Source organism: Notolepis coatsorum (assembly GCF_963971535.1).
Source record: "Notolepis coatsorum genome assembly, chromosome: 9".
NCBI classification, from domain to species: domain Eukaryota; kingdom Metazoa; phylum Chordata; class Actinopteri; order Aulopiformes; family Paralepididae; genus Notolepis; species Notolepis coatsorum.
In genome coordinates, this window is record NC_140173.1 from 139,231,472 (window position 1) to 139,249,824 (window position 18,353).

The 18,353-nt window shown below is 43.3% G+C and overlaps 1 protein-coding gene across 1 annotated transcript in view; it reads left to right on the top strand.

The window, feature by feature from the left end:
• Positions 1-532: 532 nt before the first annotated feature.
• LOC311234449 (adenylosuccinate synthetase isozyme 2) overlaps positions 533-18,353 on the top strand; it is a 50,986-nt gene continuing 33,165 nt past the window's right edge. The window contains exon 1 of the mRNA XM_084321628.1: positions 533-829. Within this exon, the coding sequence (XP_084177754.1) occupies positions 638-829 (192 nt within the window). The 5' untranslated portion in view covers positions 533-637. The remainder of the gene's footprint in view (positions 830-18,353) is intronic.

Sequence of the window (18,353 nt, forward strand, 5' to 3'; positions counted from 1 at the left end):
TGCTAACGTTGTTATTATTATTGATGCTAGCGACAGAGAAGAGGCAGCGGCAGCCTCTAGTTCAGCCGGCCCACCACCACCAGTGGCTGCCACCTGTTTGTATACGCCCGCCGCATCTCCACAGCCCAGCCCCAACACCAACACGAATGAGCTGGTTCCTCCTCCTAATACAAGCCTGGTATTCACTACAGTTGAAACAAATACAAGCCGGGGTTACTATTAGAGGAATTACGGTATTCTATATATTTTTTAAAGTGACATATAAAAACGCCACTGTGCGTGCGTGCACGTGTGTGTGGGGGGGCCTCCACAAGAATCTGGCCCAGGGGCCTCTGAAGTCTTAATCTGGCCTTGGTTACCGGCGAATGCGGAAGCACTCTTGCACTGGCATTAATATAGACGCGGCCCTCACAGCGCGGTCCTGAGAGCGCTGCTGCTCTGCGGCTCTGCAGCTGCATGCTTCTCAACGAACCCCGACAGAGTCTCTCAGTGGGCGTGTCTGTTCTTTGAACACTGCGCGAGCGAGGAGCGAGGCGCGAGCTACAGTACGGAACCAGCGGGAACAGAGAGCAGCAGCGCGAGCCCCGCCACAGTGACAGGACAGACAGGGGACACACACACAGACAACACGGTCATCATGTCGGAAAGTGGCAGCAGTCGGGAAGAACCGGCCCAGCAGAACGGCGGCAGCGCGGAGACGTCGCGTGTACCCGTGCCGGACGTCGGAAACAAAGTGACCGTGGTGTTGGGAGCTCAGTGGGGCGACGAGGGCAAGGGGAAAGTGGTGGACCTGCTGGCACAGAACGCGGACATGGTGTGCAGATGTCAGGTCGGTGCTGCTGCTGTTCGCCATGTTGTTTGTAGGCAACGCGTGCATGACGTCACTGCTGCGGGTTTACTAGCTGTTCAAACGCAACAGAGCACGACGACGTTAGCTAATAACATTAAAGGAAAACTTCAACATTTTGGGAAATTAGCTTATTTGGCATCTACCACTGGAGTTAGACAAGAAGATACATACCCTTTTTCTTCTCTGTGCATGCAGTATGAGTAGGGAAGACACGCACCGTTAGCCTAGCTTAGCGTCAGTCACTGGAAGTGGGTTCCTCCATTAGCCTAGTTCCCAACGTCTTCCCTACTCCTACTGCATGCACAGAGAAGAAAAGGGTATGCATATTCTTGTCTAACTCCAGGGTAGATGGCAAATAAGCTAATTTCCCCAAAATGTTGGAGTTTTCCTTTAACTAAATAACAGTAGAGTTGTGACATGGCTTCTGGTAGAACTTGCTACTAGCCAACATTATTTTTGCCCAATGTTGTCCGTTATCCTTTTGCTAATGTCACCTTGAATTCTTGCTAGGTGTGTTAGCTCCCCCCAAAGGCAGCTAACGTTAATAATATCTCCTGTCGCATTACATACACACATGGCAAGATAGCTGCCGTTTAGCTACTACTACTGCTGCTAACTCTAGTTCATCACGTCACGTCTCGATGCATCAGACTGCGTTACCTCGCTGGCTAAAGCTATCAATATATAATGTTCAACGGGGTTTACGTTTTACATTTGACCGTGCAGTGAATGAAGAATGAAAACTTTATTTAACAAGATTGCAGAATGGGTACAAAGTACAATACAGTACGGCTCAATACACACACTTGTTAAGGGGATGCAGACCAGAGAAAGACGTTTGTCTTGTTTACATCAGGGTCCCCCATTTTCAATTCATCAGGACATATATGACATACACAACATACATGACATTTATGGCATAGGGAGGGACATACATGACATACAGGTATTTAGTACTGTTACATTTGTGACATACGATATTCAAATATACAGTACTGTGTGATAGATCCTGACAGAGTATATACATTATGGAGGGGGTGGGTGGGTGGGAGAGAAATATACATAGTGCATCGTGTCATGTTGCATGATGTGAGAGGCTTTCATTCAAACGTGAATCGGTCTGACCTGCGCGCCCAGCATCGATGTTGTTGTTGGGTTTAAACGTTACAGCAATCCGGGGCCCCACTCCACCACCTTATCGCTGCCACTGCAGCCAGAGACGGAGTGGGAGGGAGGGGTTGATCAAGTAAGTAAGACTGTCAAACTGCACTATCTGCAACAAAACAAACGCTACGCTCAGTCTTGACAAATATAGTTTGTAGAGGGGAAGTGTGGATTTCCATTTCCTCTTGAGATTTTAGATAAATTAAACGTATGCCCAGCATATCTGCTGTTTGCCAACAGAGCTTGAAGTTCTGCTTTTTACAAAAAAAAAATCAAAACTCTCATGACAACTTTATTTGGATGCCAAATGGCATATTTGAGGTTGTATAATAACCATCTAAATGATATGCATCTGACCCTGCCCTGAAGAGTTTTTTGTGTGTAACTTTCATACATTTGCAGAAGAGAGAAGTGGTAACCGAGTTTGTACTGACAGTTTGGTGATTTTCTCAACCACTACTGCCGACATGCCCTTGAGCAAGACACTGCTCACCACCCACCATACCCTCCAGTTGAGCTGTGAAGTAACCGGTGTTGTGCAGAATTCTGACCCCCTGCCAGGGGTTGTGCCGAATTCTGACCCCCTGCCAGAATCTGACCCACCTCGCGTGAATAACGTTAGAAATAAGAGAGAGAAAAAAACTAAATGGCGTAGCGCAAATTTATAGCGTCAATAATCGCCCTGTGATTGTTCTGGTCGGCTCCCATGTGTGAATGTGAGCAACTCGCAGGTGTTTCAGGAAAAAATACCTGATTGTGTTCAGTCATTACAGTACGGCTCAATACACACAATTGTTAATGGGATGCAGACCAGAGAAAGACTTTAGTCTTGTTTACATCGGGGTCCCCCATTTTCAATTAATCGTAACATTTATGACATACACGACATACTGTTACATCCAGACATTTATGACATACACGATTATACAAATATACAGTACTGTTTAAGAGACGGTTTCTAAAAGAGAGTACCGTATATACATTTGAGGGGGAAGAAACTGTACATTGGATTTTTTTTTTTTTTTTATGTTTACAGGGGCCAGTTTCGAATAGCAGCCTCTCGCTGTGCTCTTTGAGAGCGGTTTTGAAGGTGGGTAGTGATTCACATTTTTTTACGGCTGTGGGTAGGGCGTTCCAGTGATGTGGCATAATTGCGAAACATGTTTAGTCCCTTGTTTGAGCCGAATCTGGGTTGAACATGATTTGTGGGGCTCCCTCTGGTGTTGTGGTATTCACTGACCTTTGGGAAGTACCTTGACATGTACATGGGTACCTTATAGTGTATCTTGTAGACCAGGCCCAAATAAGTTGCTGTACTCTGTCGTCTACTCTAAGCCATCCTAGTTTGTCAAAATGGGCAGGGGTGAGGAGTAAGGTCAAGCAGTAGTCTGACCAGTTTGTTTTGTGATGTTTGTAATCTTGTTTTGAATGTGTTAGCTACATAGTCTCAAGCCCTAGGCTTGAAGCGGCTCCTCCTCCACACTAGTGTTGTCACGATACTGGAATTTCGAACTTCGATACGATAACTTGAAAAGTATCGATATTCGATACCATTTTCGATACCACAGGGAAAAAGGTTCAATCTTAAAATGTAAAAAAAAAAACAAGATAATTATATATATATATATTTTTAATAAATATTGCTTTAGTTGCTGGTTGATTCTCCTCAGCTTCTCTCTGGTACTATAAGAGAAGATAAATATAACACTTTTAAAACCCTTTGTTTATCTTTAGATCACACATTTAAAAATAACTAAATGATATAATCTTATAAATTTAGTAAACACTGTAATCTGTGTTGCATGTACCTGACAAACTGAACTGTTTGTATTAGTCATATTCCATTTCCAACTTAACTGAATGCACATGTGTGTGTGTGTGGACTACTGTACTATTACAGGTATTGAAATAAACAATGCAACTTCCTTATACATTTTTTTTATGAATAATTAAATATCGATATTGCGGGAAATGGGTATTGAAACCGTTTTAAATATTCAGAATCGAACACTACTCCTCCTCCACACTGCTTGATATTGATAACATAGCAAGGATTCTCCATTCTTCTCTTCATACTGTGTCGCTTGCCAAGCCTGGGGGCGTGTAAAAATAAACCACTTGTTTTACAGGCAAGACTGTAGCACAGGGCTACTTCCCTCTGTCTTGTGGTACGTGAGTTTGGGGGTTGGGGGCTTTTCTGTGTGTGAGCATATAATGTGTGTGTGTGTGAGGAGCAGGCAGATGATCCTTACATTGGGCTTGAAAGTACGTGTGTGTTGGAGGCGATATGCATTCATCTTTTTATAAAACGGGCTATGCAAGCGCTTATGTGTGGTGTGCATTACAGTGCCAGGATATGCAGTAGAATTAAGGTTGTGTGTGGGGGGGCAGCTAGCCACTGACACTAGAGTCGACACATCTCTGGAGGATTGGAGTTGGGTGGAGGGTGAGTTAGTATGACGTAACACAGAATGCACCTCTGCTTCACTAATGAAGTAAATACAGCAGCTAATGATAATCGTTCTTAGAATATACATAATATGTGGGTTGTGTAATTTTACAGATTTATCTGTTACGTTGACTATTCAATTAGTCAATAAAATCTTACTATCAATTCAACTTAGGTCGCTTTCACACAGGGGCTGTTTGGTCCGGACTATCGGACCAGAAGTCGATAGTCCGGTTTTTCGGGTTTGTGTGAATGCGCAGTCGAACTCGGTCCGCGGACCAAACACGCGAACTCGGTCCTCCAAAAAACATAGGTCTCGGTTCGCCTTCATCGGACCAACAACATTTTCACTCTGGGTGAAAGATATATTGGTGTAGATTTGGGTGTAGATAAAAAGTTCTCTATTTACAATCCTGCCCGTTTTGCGCAAGCAAAATTTTAAAGTCGGGACTAGATCTTTCCTCGCGAACGGATACATGGTCACCCACAGAGTTTTATTTGACGTAATTGGTGCGAGTTCGGTCACGTATCTTGCGCTCGACCAATAGCAGCTATCTTTGTTGCGAGGATACGGCCGTCGGGCGACAACAAATGACATCCACAGAGTAACGTTACGGACGAAAATGGACGAAAACACCCTCTAAAGTTTGCAAAAAGTTTTTTTTTTTTTTTTTGATCCACTTTTTCTCCCATTTTTCTATATTTTCTCCCATCCCAATTTCGTATCATCCAATTCAACCCTCCCCTGTCACGAACGCTGTTTCTTGCCTCCCACAAGCCGGCTGCAATGTGGACTAAGTCATACATAGCACAAGTCCCCTCCGGTACTTGAGGTAACAGCAGTCGCATCTTTTCACCTGCGCAGCTCGATCTCTCAGTGTCGAGGAGTAACGCGTGGGAGGCTCACGCTGCCCCCGACACTTCCTGATTCTACTGCGCAGGCGCACCAACCGACTTGTAGGAGTCGCTTGTTCACAACGTTCAATCCCCACCCTTCAGTTTTCCCTCCCCGTAATACGGCCAATGTGTATTACTGCGGACGACCAGCTAAACTGAAAACAATGTGGAGAGCTGGATTCGAACATGCGAATCCTAGCGTCTCCACACTGGTGGCGAGTGCCTTGCCCACTACACCACCTAGCCGCCCGCAAAAAGGTTTCTAAACAATGTTATATGCATCTCACGTCCGTTCAGAAAGAACGTGTACAAGATTTTACACAGACACGGTGGGATAGATATAGAAACTGCGTAGAACGGTGGCTTAACCTACCAGGCCAGAATCATACCATTGCAGAGACATACAAACATTGTTTAGAGATCGATTTGTGTCTATGAAGTAGGTGCCAAGTAGGCCACATGTTGGCAGAATTCTGAAACGGCAATTCCACGTTACTCCATAGAAACCTTGTTTGTTGTCCTGTGCTCACTAGGGGTGGGACGATACATCGATCCAGATCAATATATCGATCTATTATCAATTATCAAATAGGATCGATGCAACGTAAAAAGATCGATATTGCGATACTCTTATTTTGAAAATCCCCTGTTGAACATATCCGCCGGGCCGCAACAACAACATTAGCTCAGCGCAGCTCAGCGTGTGTAGACGTTATACAGCATTGCTTCAGAGTCCGCCTATTTTGAGACCCGAAATAAGTGCCTGTTGTTTTTTCCCCCACAAGGGGTTTCCATCCACGCCATTCCTTTATGCCCACGTCGCGTTAAATACCGAAATTAACGTTGCGTTAGCGTAAGCTAACTAAGCTAAGAGAACAGCAGAGGTCCACTAGGGACTGGGAAGGAGTGGGGGGGGTTACTGCATTCTCGAGATAGCCCCACTAACAGGATCTGGCCGGTACTGCACCTTCTGACTCCCAATATGCCTTTTCCAGCCAAAATACAGCGCTGTGACAGTGAATAGGATATATATTAATATCGAGAGAAAAAAGAAAAACAAACCAAAAACAGTGAACAGGAGGTCTATTTGTATTAAAAACAATAGATTCAAGAGATAAAAAATAAAATGATATTTCCATTGCCTTTTTTTGTTGTTGATTTAAATGTTACTGATTGTGTTAAATGGGCATATAATATCGTGTTAAATGGGCATATAATCTCGTCTCATATCGATCGCAGCCACCTGAATCGAATCGTATCGTATCGTGGCAGACTTTGTGATATCGGAAAATATTGTATCGTTGTCCAAAGAATCAAGTCAAGTCAAGTCAAGAGTTTTAATTGTCACGGCATACAGGTATACAATGAAATGCGGGTGGTCTGAAATGCGGGTGGTCTCGTATCGTATCATGATGAAACTGGTGATTCCCACCCCTAGTGCTCACACAAACGCATGTCGCACATGTATCCAGCTACATCGCAATTCGCAAGGTAAAGACGCACGCCTCACAGGATTTCAGAGCGAACACACACACACTTACAGTGGCTCACGATGATCAAATGGGACAACCATTTAGCCAAATGATCTACACACGGTAATAATAATAAGAAAAGAAAAACGTCTGTAGTGTAAATGCAATTGTGCAGAAGGACCCCTTTAAATGTTGTGCTTACCACAGATGTGCTTGTAATTTTTCCTATTCAACATGGGGGGGAAAAAAGCATAGATAATAACTTTTGAACAACCAAAGTCTTGATCAAAATTACTACTTGATCGACTGAGATTCGTGGACGAATGATGTCTCTGCCGACAGAGGAGCATTGGTTATTTCTAATGCTGATGTAGGCCAAAAAACACAACAAATAACGAAGCATTAGAATAGGGATTTTGACCTATGATTACTAGGGTTGGGCACCAAAAACCGGGTCAAATTTTTTAATTTGTTAATTAATACCCTAGTTACAGTACAGCAACCAAATTAAACTGTATCAAGTCAACTAAAAATGTGAATAGTATGAAAAAAGAAAAAGAAAATCTCCTGCGAAATAAGCTGTGACATGCACCTCAAATAATCGGAAGCGAGAATCGTTCAGAACAGGAATCGATATGGAGAATCGGAACCGGAATCGTTCAAATCCAAACGATGGCCAACCCTACTGATTACCCTGACCACCGCAGGTTGGTGTGGATGGGCTATTTGTGTGACATCGTCATGCTGTGAGCTTTTTAACCCAATCCCTCATCTTCCATTGTGATCGATTGGCGGAGGGGTTGACTTGTATTGTATTGTAAGAACGCCTGTGGAAATTGATCATAATTAAATTAGCCTAATTCAACCTGTTAAAGGGGTTATGCACTGCTATTCCTAGCACTATTTGGGCAACTTTACACACTTCCTGTGAGTCTATGTAACACATCTGTAATTTTTATTCCAAAAATAATCATTGTTTTATATTTCTAATCTTGTACTCAAAACCAGCATTTTTCAGCCTCATGAAAGCAGGCTATTATTGGCTTGGCTCCACCCATTCTGGCAGAATGCTTTGAGTGACAGCCACCCACCAAATAGCTCCGCCCATCTCCCCGTCAGAGATTAGGTTTCAGGTTACATACAAATATGGTATGTCATAAATATAGAGATGTAGCAGTACTGTCTATCTATATATATATAATATGTTACCATGAATTGAAATTGGGGGACCCTGATGTAAACAAGACGAAAGTCTTTCTCTGGTCTCCATCATAGCAGTACTGAGCAGTACTGTAGCAATACAAATATGGTATGTCATAAATATAGAGTGAATGAATGAATGAATGAATGAAAACTTTATTTAACAGATTGCAGAATGGGTACAATACAGTACGGCTCAATAGAGATGTAGCAGTACTGTCTATCTATATATATGTTACCACTATTTGTAAAAGCCACAACCACGTTACCATATTTGTAATAATGTAAATCATTGTGTCGTTGTACATATTGTGTATACACCGTTAGAAGCTAACATAGCTTAGCTTGGTAGCTATTGTGCTAACAACATATCCCGACGTCCGGCTCGCTGGCCGGCATGCACGCCCGACACAAAATGGTTCTCTCCTCTCTGTACACCCCCGTCCCCACGGGTACCCTGCCGGGGAGCCCATGGACGCGACAACGGCGGCAGCCGTAGGGTGCTCGAGCCCGCCGTAACGCTAGTGGTACACAATAGCTATGAGCTAACTAACGCTACGGCCGCCGCTGTTGTCGCGTCCACAAGCTCCCCGGCAGGACACCCGCGAGAACGGGGGCACACAAGGAGGAGAGAACCACCCCAAATCGAGCACTCATGCCGGCCGACAAGCCGGACACCGCGGTTGTTGTTAGCACAATAGTAGCCCACTGTGATGCACCGAGTGGGCCACCATTGATCAACATGCAGCGATGTGTAGCTTGCATGATGCGTGTGCAGTGCTTTGCCACACAGGTCTGAGAAGAGGACCTGCACATGATAGCAACCGGGAGCGTCGCGGAGCATTCAGCCTGCTGGCTACCTAGATCCACTTCAACCAGCCGAGCGTCGGGAGCTCCAGCAGCTTGTCGATGTGCTAATAGCCTGGAGCGAGCTACCGTTAGCTTGCAGAGGCTCCAGCACACCGACAAGCTGTTTAGCCAGCTACCGTTAGCTTGCAGAGGCTATTAGCACACCGACAAGCTGTGTAGCCAGCAGGCTGAATGCTCCGCGACGCTGGTTGAAGTGGATATAGGTAGCCAGCAGGCTGAATGCTCAACGACGCTCCCGGTTGCTAACGCCGGCCCCGGCTGGTGCTAAGTAGCTAGCGATCGCTCCCGAGTCCCGAGAGCTAACGCCGGTCTGTCTGTCGAAGACCGAGGGAACCGCATCAGGCTTCAGCTGATTAGTGATCTTCTGGACAAACCTTCCACCCTGCAGGTAGCAAGAATGGAGGCGGGCATTACTAAAACCACAGAGCCAATCACATCACCGTGCGCTATAAACAGCGCCCTGTGACGTGCACCAGGTCGTCAAATCAACATGACCTGATTTACTAGAGGCAAAGAGGGGATGGGCTGTAGCTGAGGAATTCGCCAATATAGTATTTAGGCCCAAAAACACATTGATACGAACTCCTATTACTATAATACAATGCTAGAGACTGAAAAATGACATTTATAATGCATAGCACCTTTAAGACATTTTCACCCAGGTCAGCGAGGTAAAGAAAGCATGAGAAGTTGTTTAGTTGAGGACAGCCCTGCGTACAGAGGCTTTATAGACGCATGAAGGAACACAGACTTGGTTCGTGTTGTGCAGTGGAGAAACGTTTCACCTAGGATTTTACTGCTGTTTTTAAACAATGCGTTGGTTGCCATAGAGAAGTTTGCTGATGGACTGGCTGAACATAAAGGTGAGGCCTACGCTATTGTATATTGTGTGTGTATGTATGTACTGTATTAGTGTTATGCTCAAGACCTGAATTAATTTGAATGATTATTGATCTTGCGTCACAAGTTATTAACTCACTTTTGACGTAACATGACGACCTTTTCGGCATAGAGACTTCTTGTTGTTCAGAAACTGCTTAATTATTGGAATTGGCAGTAACATGTAATTTTCCCAAGAAAACAAGGAGTTTGCTGCATCAATGGGCTTTTGGCTCGGCTAGATTTCCACACTCAAAAAAGCCAAGCTTCAGGCTAACTTTGTTCTGTGATTAAAATGTTGTAAAATACAGCGAGGAAGGCCTGTGTGCTCAGACCTGTGTTGCTGAGAATGTCGTCTAGTTTTTGGTTATTGGACAAAAATGTTTGAGATTAGGGCTGCACAGTGTATGGTGAGATGTGCGCATGTGCAATAGTGACATTGTGAAGCTGAAAAGCTGCTGTTTATAGACTGAATTTTCCCCAGAGGATCATACAAGTGAAGATATTGCTGAGGGTATGAGAGAAGTGCTGGTTGCTTCAGACCTACAGTAGTTGAGAAACGTCAAGTATGTCGAACACAGACCTGTATCTTGCAGTTAAGTTATGGCCATGTTTCTTTACTAAGCTATAGCTGTCCAACACAATTCATTGTGCTGTTGACCTTGTCTTAACATACATATGACTAATATGGGGGCGACGGTGCCTCAGGAGGTAGAGCAGGACGTCTGGCAATCCGGAGGTTCCCGGTTCGATTCCCGCTCCTCCTGGGCAGTGTGTCGATGTTTCCTTGAGCAAGACACTTAAAGGGGACATGTCATCCATTATAAATTGCCTTTTCCAGTGATTAGCATGTTTTCCTAGCAATGTGGTCTGTGTCGTTAATTATCATATTGACTCATCAGTCTAGTCTCGAGTTCACGAGATCCTCCCTCACTCAGCTAAGCTGTTCTGTTTTGACAGTTTTGCTGATGTGAATATAGCACTGATTTGCATAACTAACGCCCCTCTATGGTTGACAGCGACAGCAGAGCGAGTGGAAATATCTTCACTTCCTCAAACAGAGCGAGGCAGAGAGCGCATAGTGTAACCCGACACTTCCTCAAACAGGTTTTGACTGCGAGGCACACGTGTAAACGCTCCGTGTGTGTGTTTGAGAGAAGACGGGTCCCTCTCTCTCTCTCATCTCTCTCCCTCCCTCTATCACTCATCCGCGACGAGCGAAAGAGAGGGAGGGAGAGAGATGGAGAGAGAGAGAGAGGGACCCGTCTTCTCTCAAACACACACACGGAGCGTTTACACAGGTTGTGTGTAAGTGCTCCGTGCCTCCATGTGTCCCTCTGTCTCCCTCTCTATCTCTCTCTCTCTCCCTCGCAGTCGGGAGCACCAACATATCACTGTAATATCTTTGCACATGCTCCCACGCGCACGCCCATATTCCGATCCGTACAATAATATTCACAGGGGTATATATTGTAATTTGAAACAAGTTACCAATGCATTGTCCCGTGGGATTATGCCCCCCCCGCGGGGAAATTAATTAGTATCCCCCTCAGTCTCTCTCTATCTCTCTGTGCCAGTCGCAGACTGTGTGGATGTCACTCAAAGTGCTTATGGGCGGAGCCAGGCCAACACAGCCTGAAATCCAAAGTGAGAAAAATGTGGCTTTTGAGTACTTGATTAGAAATATAAAACAATGCATTTTTTTTTATAAAACCTTACAGATGTGTTCAATAGACTCAGTAATTGTGTAAAGTTGCCCAAATAGTGCTAGGAATAGCAATGCATGTCCCCTTTAACCCCTAATTGCTCCCGATGAGCAGGTTGGCACCTTGCATGGTTGCCTCCGCTGTCGGTGTGTGAATGTGTGAGTGAATGGGTAAAATGTGAGTAACAAATTGTAAAGCGCTTTGGATAAAAGCTCTATATAAAAAAGCAGCCATTTAATAAAAGAAACTTGCCTGGATTGGTGAGTATTTATCTACACTCATTGCACACACATCCACATGCACACACTCACTTTAAACAAACACTCACTTTAACACTCACTTTAAAAACACTTAACACTTTGACTGCCTAAAAACGATTTACAACGTCTTTGCTGGCGATGCTAAAGTTGCCGGGGGACGCTGTAAGTCGTCTTTATATCAATATTTCAAAAATCTGCGATCTGATCCATAATGTACCTCCGCTGGCCTGAGAACCACCAGCAGGACCCACTGAGCTCTCTGGCGGTTCAGGAGCGCCATCTGGTGGCCGATCGCGCAACCGCTTAACAGGAAGCACAGTGGAGGTTGTGATAGATGTCCGTATTGCTTCCGGCCACTCGGGATAGGTTCCGGCACTCTAGCTCGTCACACTACATAACGATCGATTGCCAATAACTCGATAAACAACATGATTTGGACGTATATACCATTATACAAGCTGGAGATGGACCGGGTAATAATATATCCCATAATGATAAAATTTCTACTCGACGATGATCGCCCAACGGCGCGCGGACACTGGGGTGAGTTTCAGCGTGTAACGTTGCCGTCTTCGATAATAACTGATATTATCAACATTTGACCCACATTAGATGATTGGTATAACGCTGCCCACGGAATTATAAACGCCCCCTCGCCCATCCGGTCAACATCAGATGACGTGTAGTAACTTCTAGAAGTACGTCTAGTTGGAATTTTTTATATCGCGCGGATTGCCATCAAACTGTATTTCATCATCAATATAATGCATTTGGGGCTATATATCACGTTCTGGAGAAAGCTGCAGAAAGAGATGAAAACATACTTATACATTAGACCATACTTTACTATGAATATGTGAATGAAAAAGTTTAACGTTGCTACACAATGAACAATACATATAGGACTTTGAATGGGCCCTAATAATGGCAATGTAGCAATAGAATTTAAAAAGTTATAGCCCTGCAAAGAAGGGGACTTTCTCCATAGACAAATAGCGCTGGCAATCTATGGTATATCATTAATTTAACCCATGGCAGCCAAAGTGTTAACACTACATTATATTTATCTATTTATTAAAAAGATTTGCACTATACATTCATTCCTCATTTGCACCTTGCCTTAAAAGTTTTGTACCTCATTAAGTCTGCATTTGTACCTCATTATCTTTCACTGTACTTAGGTTTTTACTGTATGAAGCACATTCTCAGGGGCTCATACCAGAACCAAGCATTTCACTGAAGACATGTACGTTATGCGTTTTATATGTGACAAAAATAAAAACAAACTTGAAATTATTTTCTGAATACAATTGTGTCATGGTGAGTTTTAAACATCATTTCTCCCCCCAGAATGACCCTATCATTGCTGGGAGTGACTCATTCTTCCCAAATGGAGCTATTGAAGTTAAAAGCTGCATATATCTGGTGAAATTATGGGTGGGTGCTTCTGTAATCTTTCATATTGCAATATATATATATATCTCAATGTAAATTATTTCCAATATCGTGCAGGCCTAATTGAGATAAAAATCAACATTTCTCCATGAGAAGGATGTCCTAACATCCTACTATGTTACTTTGATCTGGCAGGTTACTCGTGGCTTTTGGTGTTGGGTTTTAGTGTTTGGGGAAATCTACACTAATACCTTGTTTTTAACTTGTCACCTCATATCCGGTATTTCCTCATCCGTTAGAGCCATATGAAAACTGTTTTATTTTTTTCCAAATTCCATTTTATTTTTTTCCAAATTCCGTTTTTTCCGTTTTAATATTTCAGAATTCTGTATTTTGCTTTGTACGCTCATTTTACCATCAGAAATAGTGTCTAATAAGTGGGAATGAATAAATGTCCACAATTTAATAAGATATAACAGTCCATTTAATAGGGCTGTCTTAAATACTTCGAAGCTTCGTTCGATGGGCATGGGATTCGAATATGAAAATAAAATTTGATTATTAAAAAATATAAAAATATAAATGATATATATATATTTTTTTGCAAAATCAACTCTGCCTCTCTTTGTTAATTACAACAAGCAATGCTGTTTGTTATTTAAGATGAGGTCAGACTCGGCACTGACAGATTTGTGTTCATTGTGCTGCTTTTATAAAGCCTCAAATGACTGCTTACAATATTTCATGAAAGCAAAGTGTTTTGTTTGTCTAAGATTTAAAAAGGTTTAAACTTTACAGCACTGACAAAGTTGAACAAAGTGCTGTACAAGTCCCACAACATTAAAAAAAAAACATTATAATTTTTTTTAAATTTTTTTTACAGTTGATTCCATTTTTATTGCTCAATTCCGCGATTCCGTCCGCGATTCCGTGATCGCGGATTTCATATGGCTCTATCATCCGTCCCTTTCATCTTAGCCACATCAGATGTGACATCACCCGGCTTCTAAACACGAGTGTCAGCCAAACCTGTGACCGACTGTTCTGCCAGGGCAACTGAACAGGTTTGTGTGTTCCGGCTGTGTGCAGCGAGAAGTTATTACCATGTTTCATTGGATAGCTATGCTGGTGACAGTCTGTGTTTATTAGTATTTGGTGTTGGCAGCCAAGTGGGCCACTGGCCTATTAGTTTGGATCACAGGACTGAGACTGTGGGGGTATCTGCTGTCATTGGCTGACTATTTCAGTCGGAATTCTCCTCCCCTTCCACTATCTGTGACACAAATTTGCAAAGGGCATAGTGCTGCCCAGGATGATTGTGATTGTTTTAAAGAAATACAAACAAGTCGGAGTTTTTTTCCCCTCTATACTGGAATGATAATGGGTTCACCCAGACCTCTCCTGCGCTGGCACAGTGCTAACGTAGTGTGGCGGTATGGCTACGCAAGACTACTATAGGCGTATAGGTAACAAGTAGAGGCATGAACATTTAATATCATGACTATAGTGAAGAAAATTACCAGGGTTCACGATATTGTTCAAATGTAAAAACCACATTTTCTATATTGGAAAAACAAACCCCAAAGAGAATAGCAAATGTACTATTCGTAGTATTAGATCACAGGACATCTTGGTTGCAAACGACAGCTGATTGTAATCAAATGGTAGGTGATTATCATTAATGACAACCATGGGCTGTGACATTGTGCCATATTGTATAAATATCATTCGAATACTATGAATTATTATTGTTACATTATTATTCTCTTCTCACTCACACACACACTAACACAGTCTATCCTTTGTCTGTTTCATTTGAGACTTGGCAGTGAGCCCATGCACAATTTACATCACGATCACTTGGCCTCTGAAGTGCTGCTTGCAGCGTTGTGGAGACCCACGGTATGGCTGCTTGCAGCGTTGTGGAGACTCACGGTATGGCTGCTTGCAGCGTTGTGGAGACTCACGGTATGGCTGCTTGCAGCGTTGTGGAGACCCATGGTATGGCTGCTTGCAGCGTTGTGGAGACCCATGGTATGACTGCTTGCAGCGTTGGTTGTGGAGACCCATGGTATGACTGCTTGTAGGGTTGTGGAGACCCATGGTATGGCTGCTTGTAGGGTTGTGGAGACCCATGGTATGGCTGCTTGTAGGGTTGTGGAGACCCATGGTATGGCTGCTTGCAGCGTTGTGGAGACCCACGGTATGGCTGCTTGTAGGGTTGTGGAGACCCATGGTATGGCTGCTTGCAGCGTTGTGGAGACCCACGGTATGGCTGCTTGTAGGGTTGTGGAGACCCATGGTATGGCTGCTTGCAGCGTTGTGGAGAACCGCTCATCCGATTGACTTGACACTCGACACTGCACTCTTGGGTTCCACAGTGTAAATGTAACGGTAAAGTACAATACCAATATACAATGTACAAGTGATTAAACTGGAGTAGTATATATACATGAGTACTACTGAGTAATAATGCTAATACAATCATGTATGTACAGTGTTATAGTATTATGTACATGTACAGTGATAAAGGTATAAAAACACTATCGTTATAAGTTATACTGGCCAGCGGTATAACTAGTAAGAGTAGGTAAGGGATATATAGATAGTAGGGCTGACCCCTATTAATCGGTCGAAAGGAGCTGTAGTCGACTGCCAACCTCTTAGTCGAATTAAAAATAAAAAAAAAAATAAAAAAAAAATAAAAAAAAATATATATATATATATTGTATCATTCTTTCCAAAAGAAAATATGCCTAGAAGCGTGGCTAACGCTAATGGCACGCATACCAGAGGCGAACTGCCTACGAAAACAGGCACAGAGGCACTGAAAGAGGATTTCACCCATCTAATGAACACACTAGACTAGACAAATATCAAGATGTATCCATCAGTGGACCAATTGCATGCTTTTGCAGAGGACAAGAAGCCTTCAGTCGACTCATTCAGACATTAAGCACCCCCCACAGCCCAAATGGAATGAAAAAAAATATATACTTTTTTTTTGTCGACTAATGGCAAATTTTGACCAATCATAGTCGACTATCCAAATCCTTAGTCGGGGACAGCCCTAATAGATAGTATGTAAAAAGGAATATATGCATGTATACTGAGACGGATTTGGATAGATATGTACAGTATATATAAATATATACATCTTGTTGCATCTCAGGCTGTGGTTATGGTATTTTCTTCTCCCTGATTAGTTTGGTGACAAGAAACACTGCTTTCATCTCCACGCCTTCATACATTGAAGGCTTATTTGAACTATTTTGTGTTGTGAAATAAATAATACCAAGTTTTATATGGCGACTTGAATCCAATAATCAATGTCACCTGCATAACTCATGATCAATTAAGCTTCCTCTAGGCTTTTGAAACATGCTCAATTTTAGAGGTGACATTTGAACTGTCTGGTTTAGAAAATCACCAGCAGGGAGTCGAATGAAAGCAATATCTCCAAAGATCTGCAGTCCAGTTCTGAAAGCCACAAGTCACCCCTGCCCTTGGATGTGTCTGTAGAGAGTGTAGGCTACTAATCACAGGTAGGCTCCATCTAACGGCCATTAAATATTGTGTCACATTATTTTCTATGTTTCCATGTCCCAAAATGGCTTTATCCTGAAGTAGATTTATGCAGTGATGCTGTTTAGTCAACAGTGTGGGAGTCCAGATAGGAGTCCAGGTAGGAGTCCAGTTGATTTATGTACCATAAGCTTTTTTTTACCAAACTCATTGAGGTCATAGTTGCTTCGTCTAACATTGTATATTATCTTTTATTAGTAAAACATGTAACCTATTATTATCATTATTATTGTTATTCTAATTATATCATGTGGTCATGTGTTCTATCCAACCTTTCATGCGACAAGGGGCATGAAGCAGGTGCTCCACTTATGAAATTAGTTGTGGTTGTGATATTACCTACAAGCTAACCCCCACAGAATGAACCACATCATCAAAACATCACGCCATTAATCTGGCAGGTCCATTTACACAGACGCCGGGGAAAACTCACCCCATCAACGTGACTACCTCTGCTGGAGGCTTAATGCTAGGTGAACAACGACCCCCCCCCTCACCTTCTGCGTTCAAACCATTGATACGAAACGGCGAGGAGGAATAAGGGTTCAATATTCTTGCCTTGGACAGGTTGTAACCTTGGATCGAAACCTGGCTCCAGCACCAAGATGTACGCCACCCCTTCACCCTACCAATGCCATTGCCCAGAACTTTAGAGGAGACGCACAGATAAGCTGTGATATCCTGCCAACCCTGTCTGTGATATAACTGTGATATCCTGCCAACTAGGGATGGGTATCGTTAGGATTTTATCGATACTACTACTCTTATCGATACTGCTTAGCGGTTCGGTACTTTATCGATACTCTTATCGGTTCTTTTAGATTACTATTTAAAAAAAAATTATACATTTATTATTTGAACGGCTTATGGCCATATCTGTACTTGATGTTTGTTTGTTGTGTTGCATATTTGGAATAAACTTCAATCAAATCAAACTCCGCCCCCCTCTTAAAAACTTATTTTTTATCACGGGCTGTGATATCCTGCCAACCCTGTCTGTGATAAGCTGTGATATCCTGCCAACCCTGTCTGTGATAAGCTGTGATATCCTGCCAACCCTGTCTGTGATAAGCTGTGATATCCTGACAACCCTGCCCATGGCTGTGTTTACGAGAGCAGGATCATGCACCACGGCACCAGCATGTGAGGTGGAATCTTTTTGAATCAGTGGTGGATCATGCAGAGCTCGGTCTCTACGTGCTTCCCCTAAGCCCTCCCCAATGCTGTGTGCACAAGCTAGTACTGTAGCAGGTGACCCTCAATCCCAAATTGAGCTGCTGTCCCGTGGGGAGATGGTGGTGTTGGGTCACAGGGGATGAAAGGTACAGGGAGATCCTGTCTCCAGGAGATGGGTGATGGCAGGCAGGACACATCGTAAAAGTATCCAAAAAGGAGAGGCATCTGCTGCCCCCACCTCCAACTGCTGCTGCGGCCAGGAATAACCTCATGTGACGCGCACACACACACACACACACACACACACATACACACATATTTATATCTACCGGTAGTACAGGCTACAGTGGTAGGAACAGATCTTCATCATAGGAGGGTCAGAGCAGGCTGTTAATTAATGTCAGTGTTTCTCACAGGTTATTTGTGCTGGCTGCGGAAGGCAATGACGCA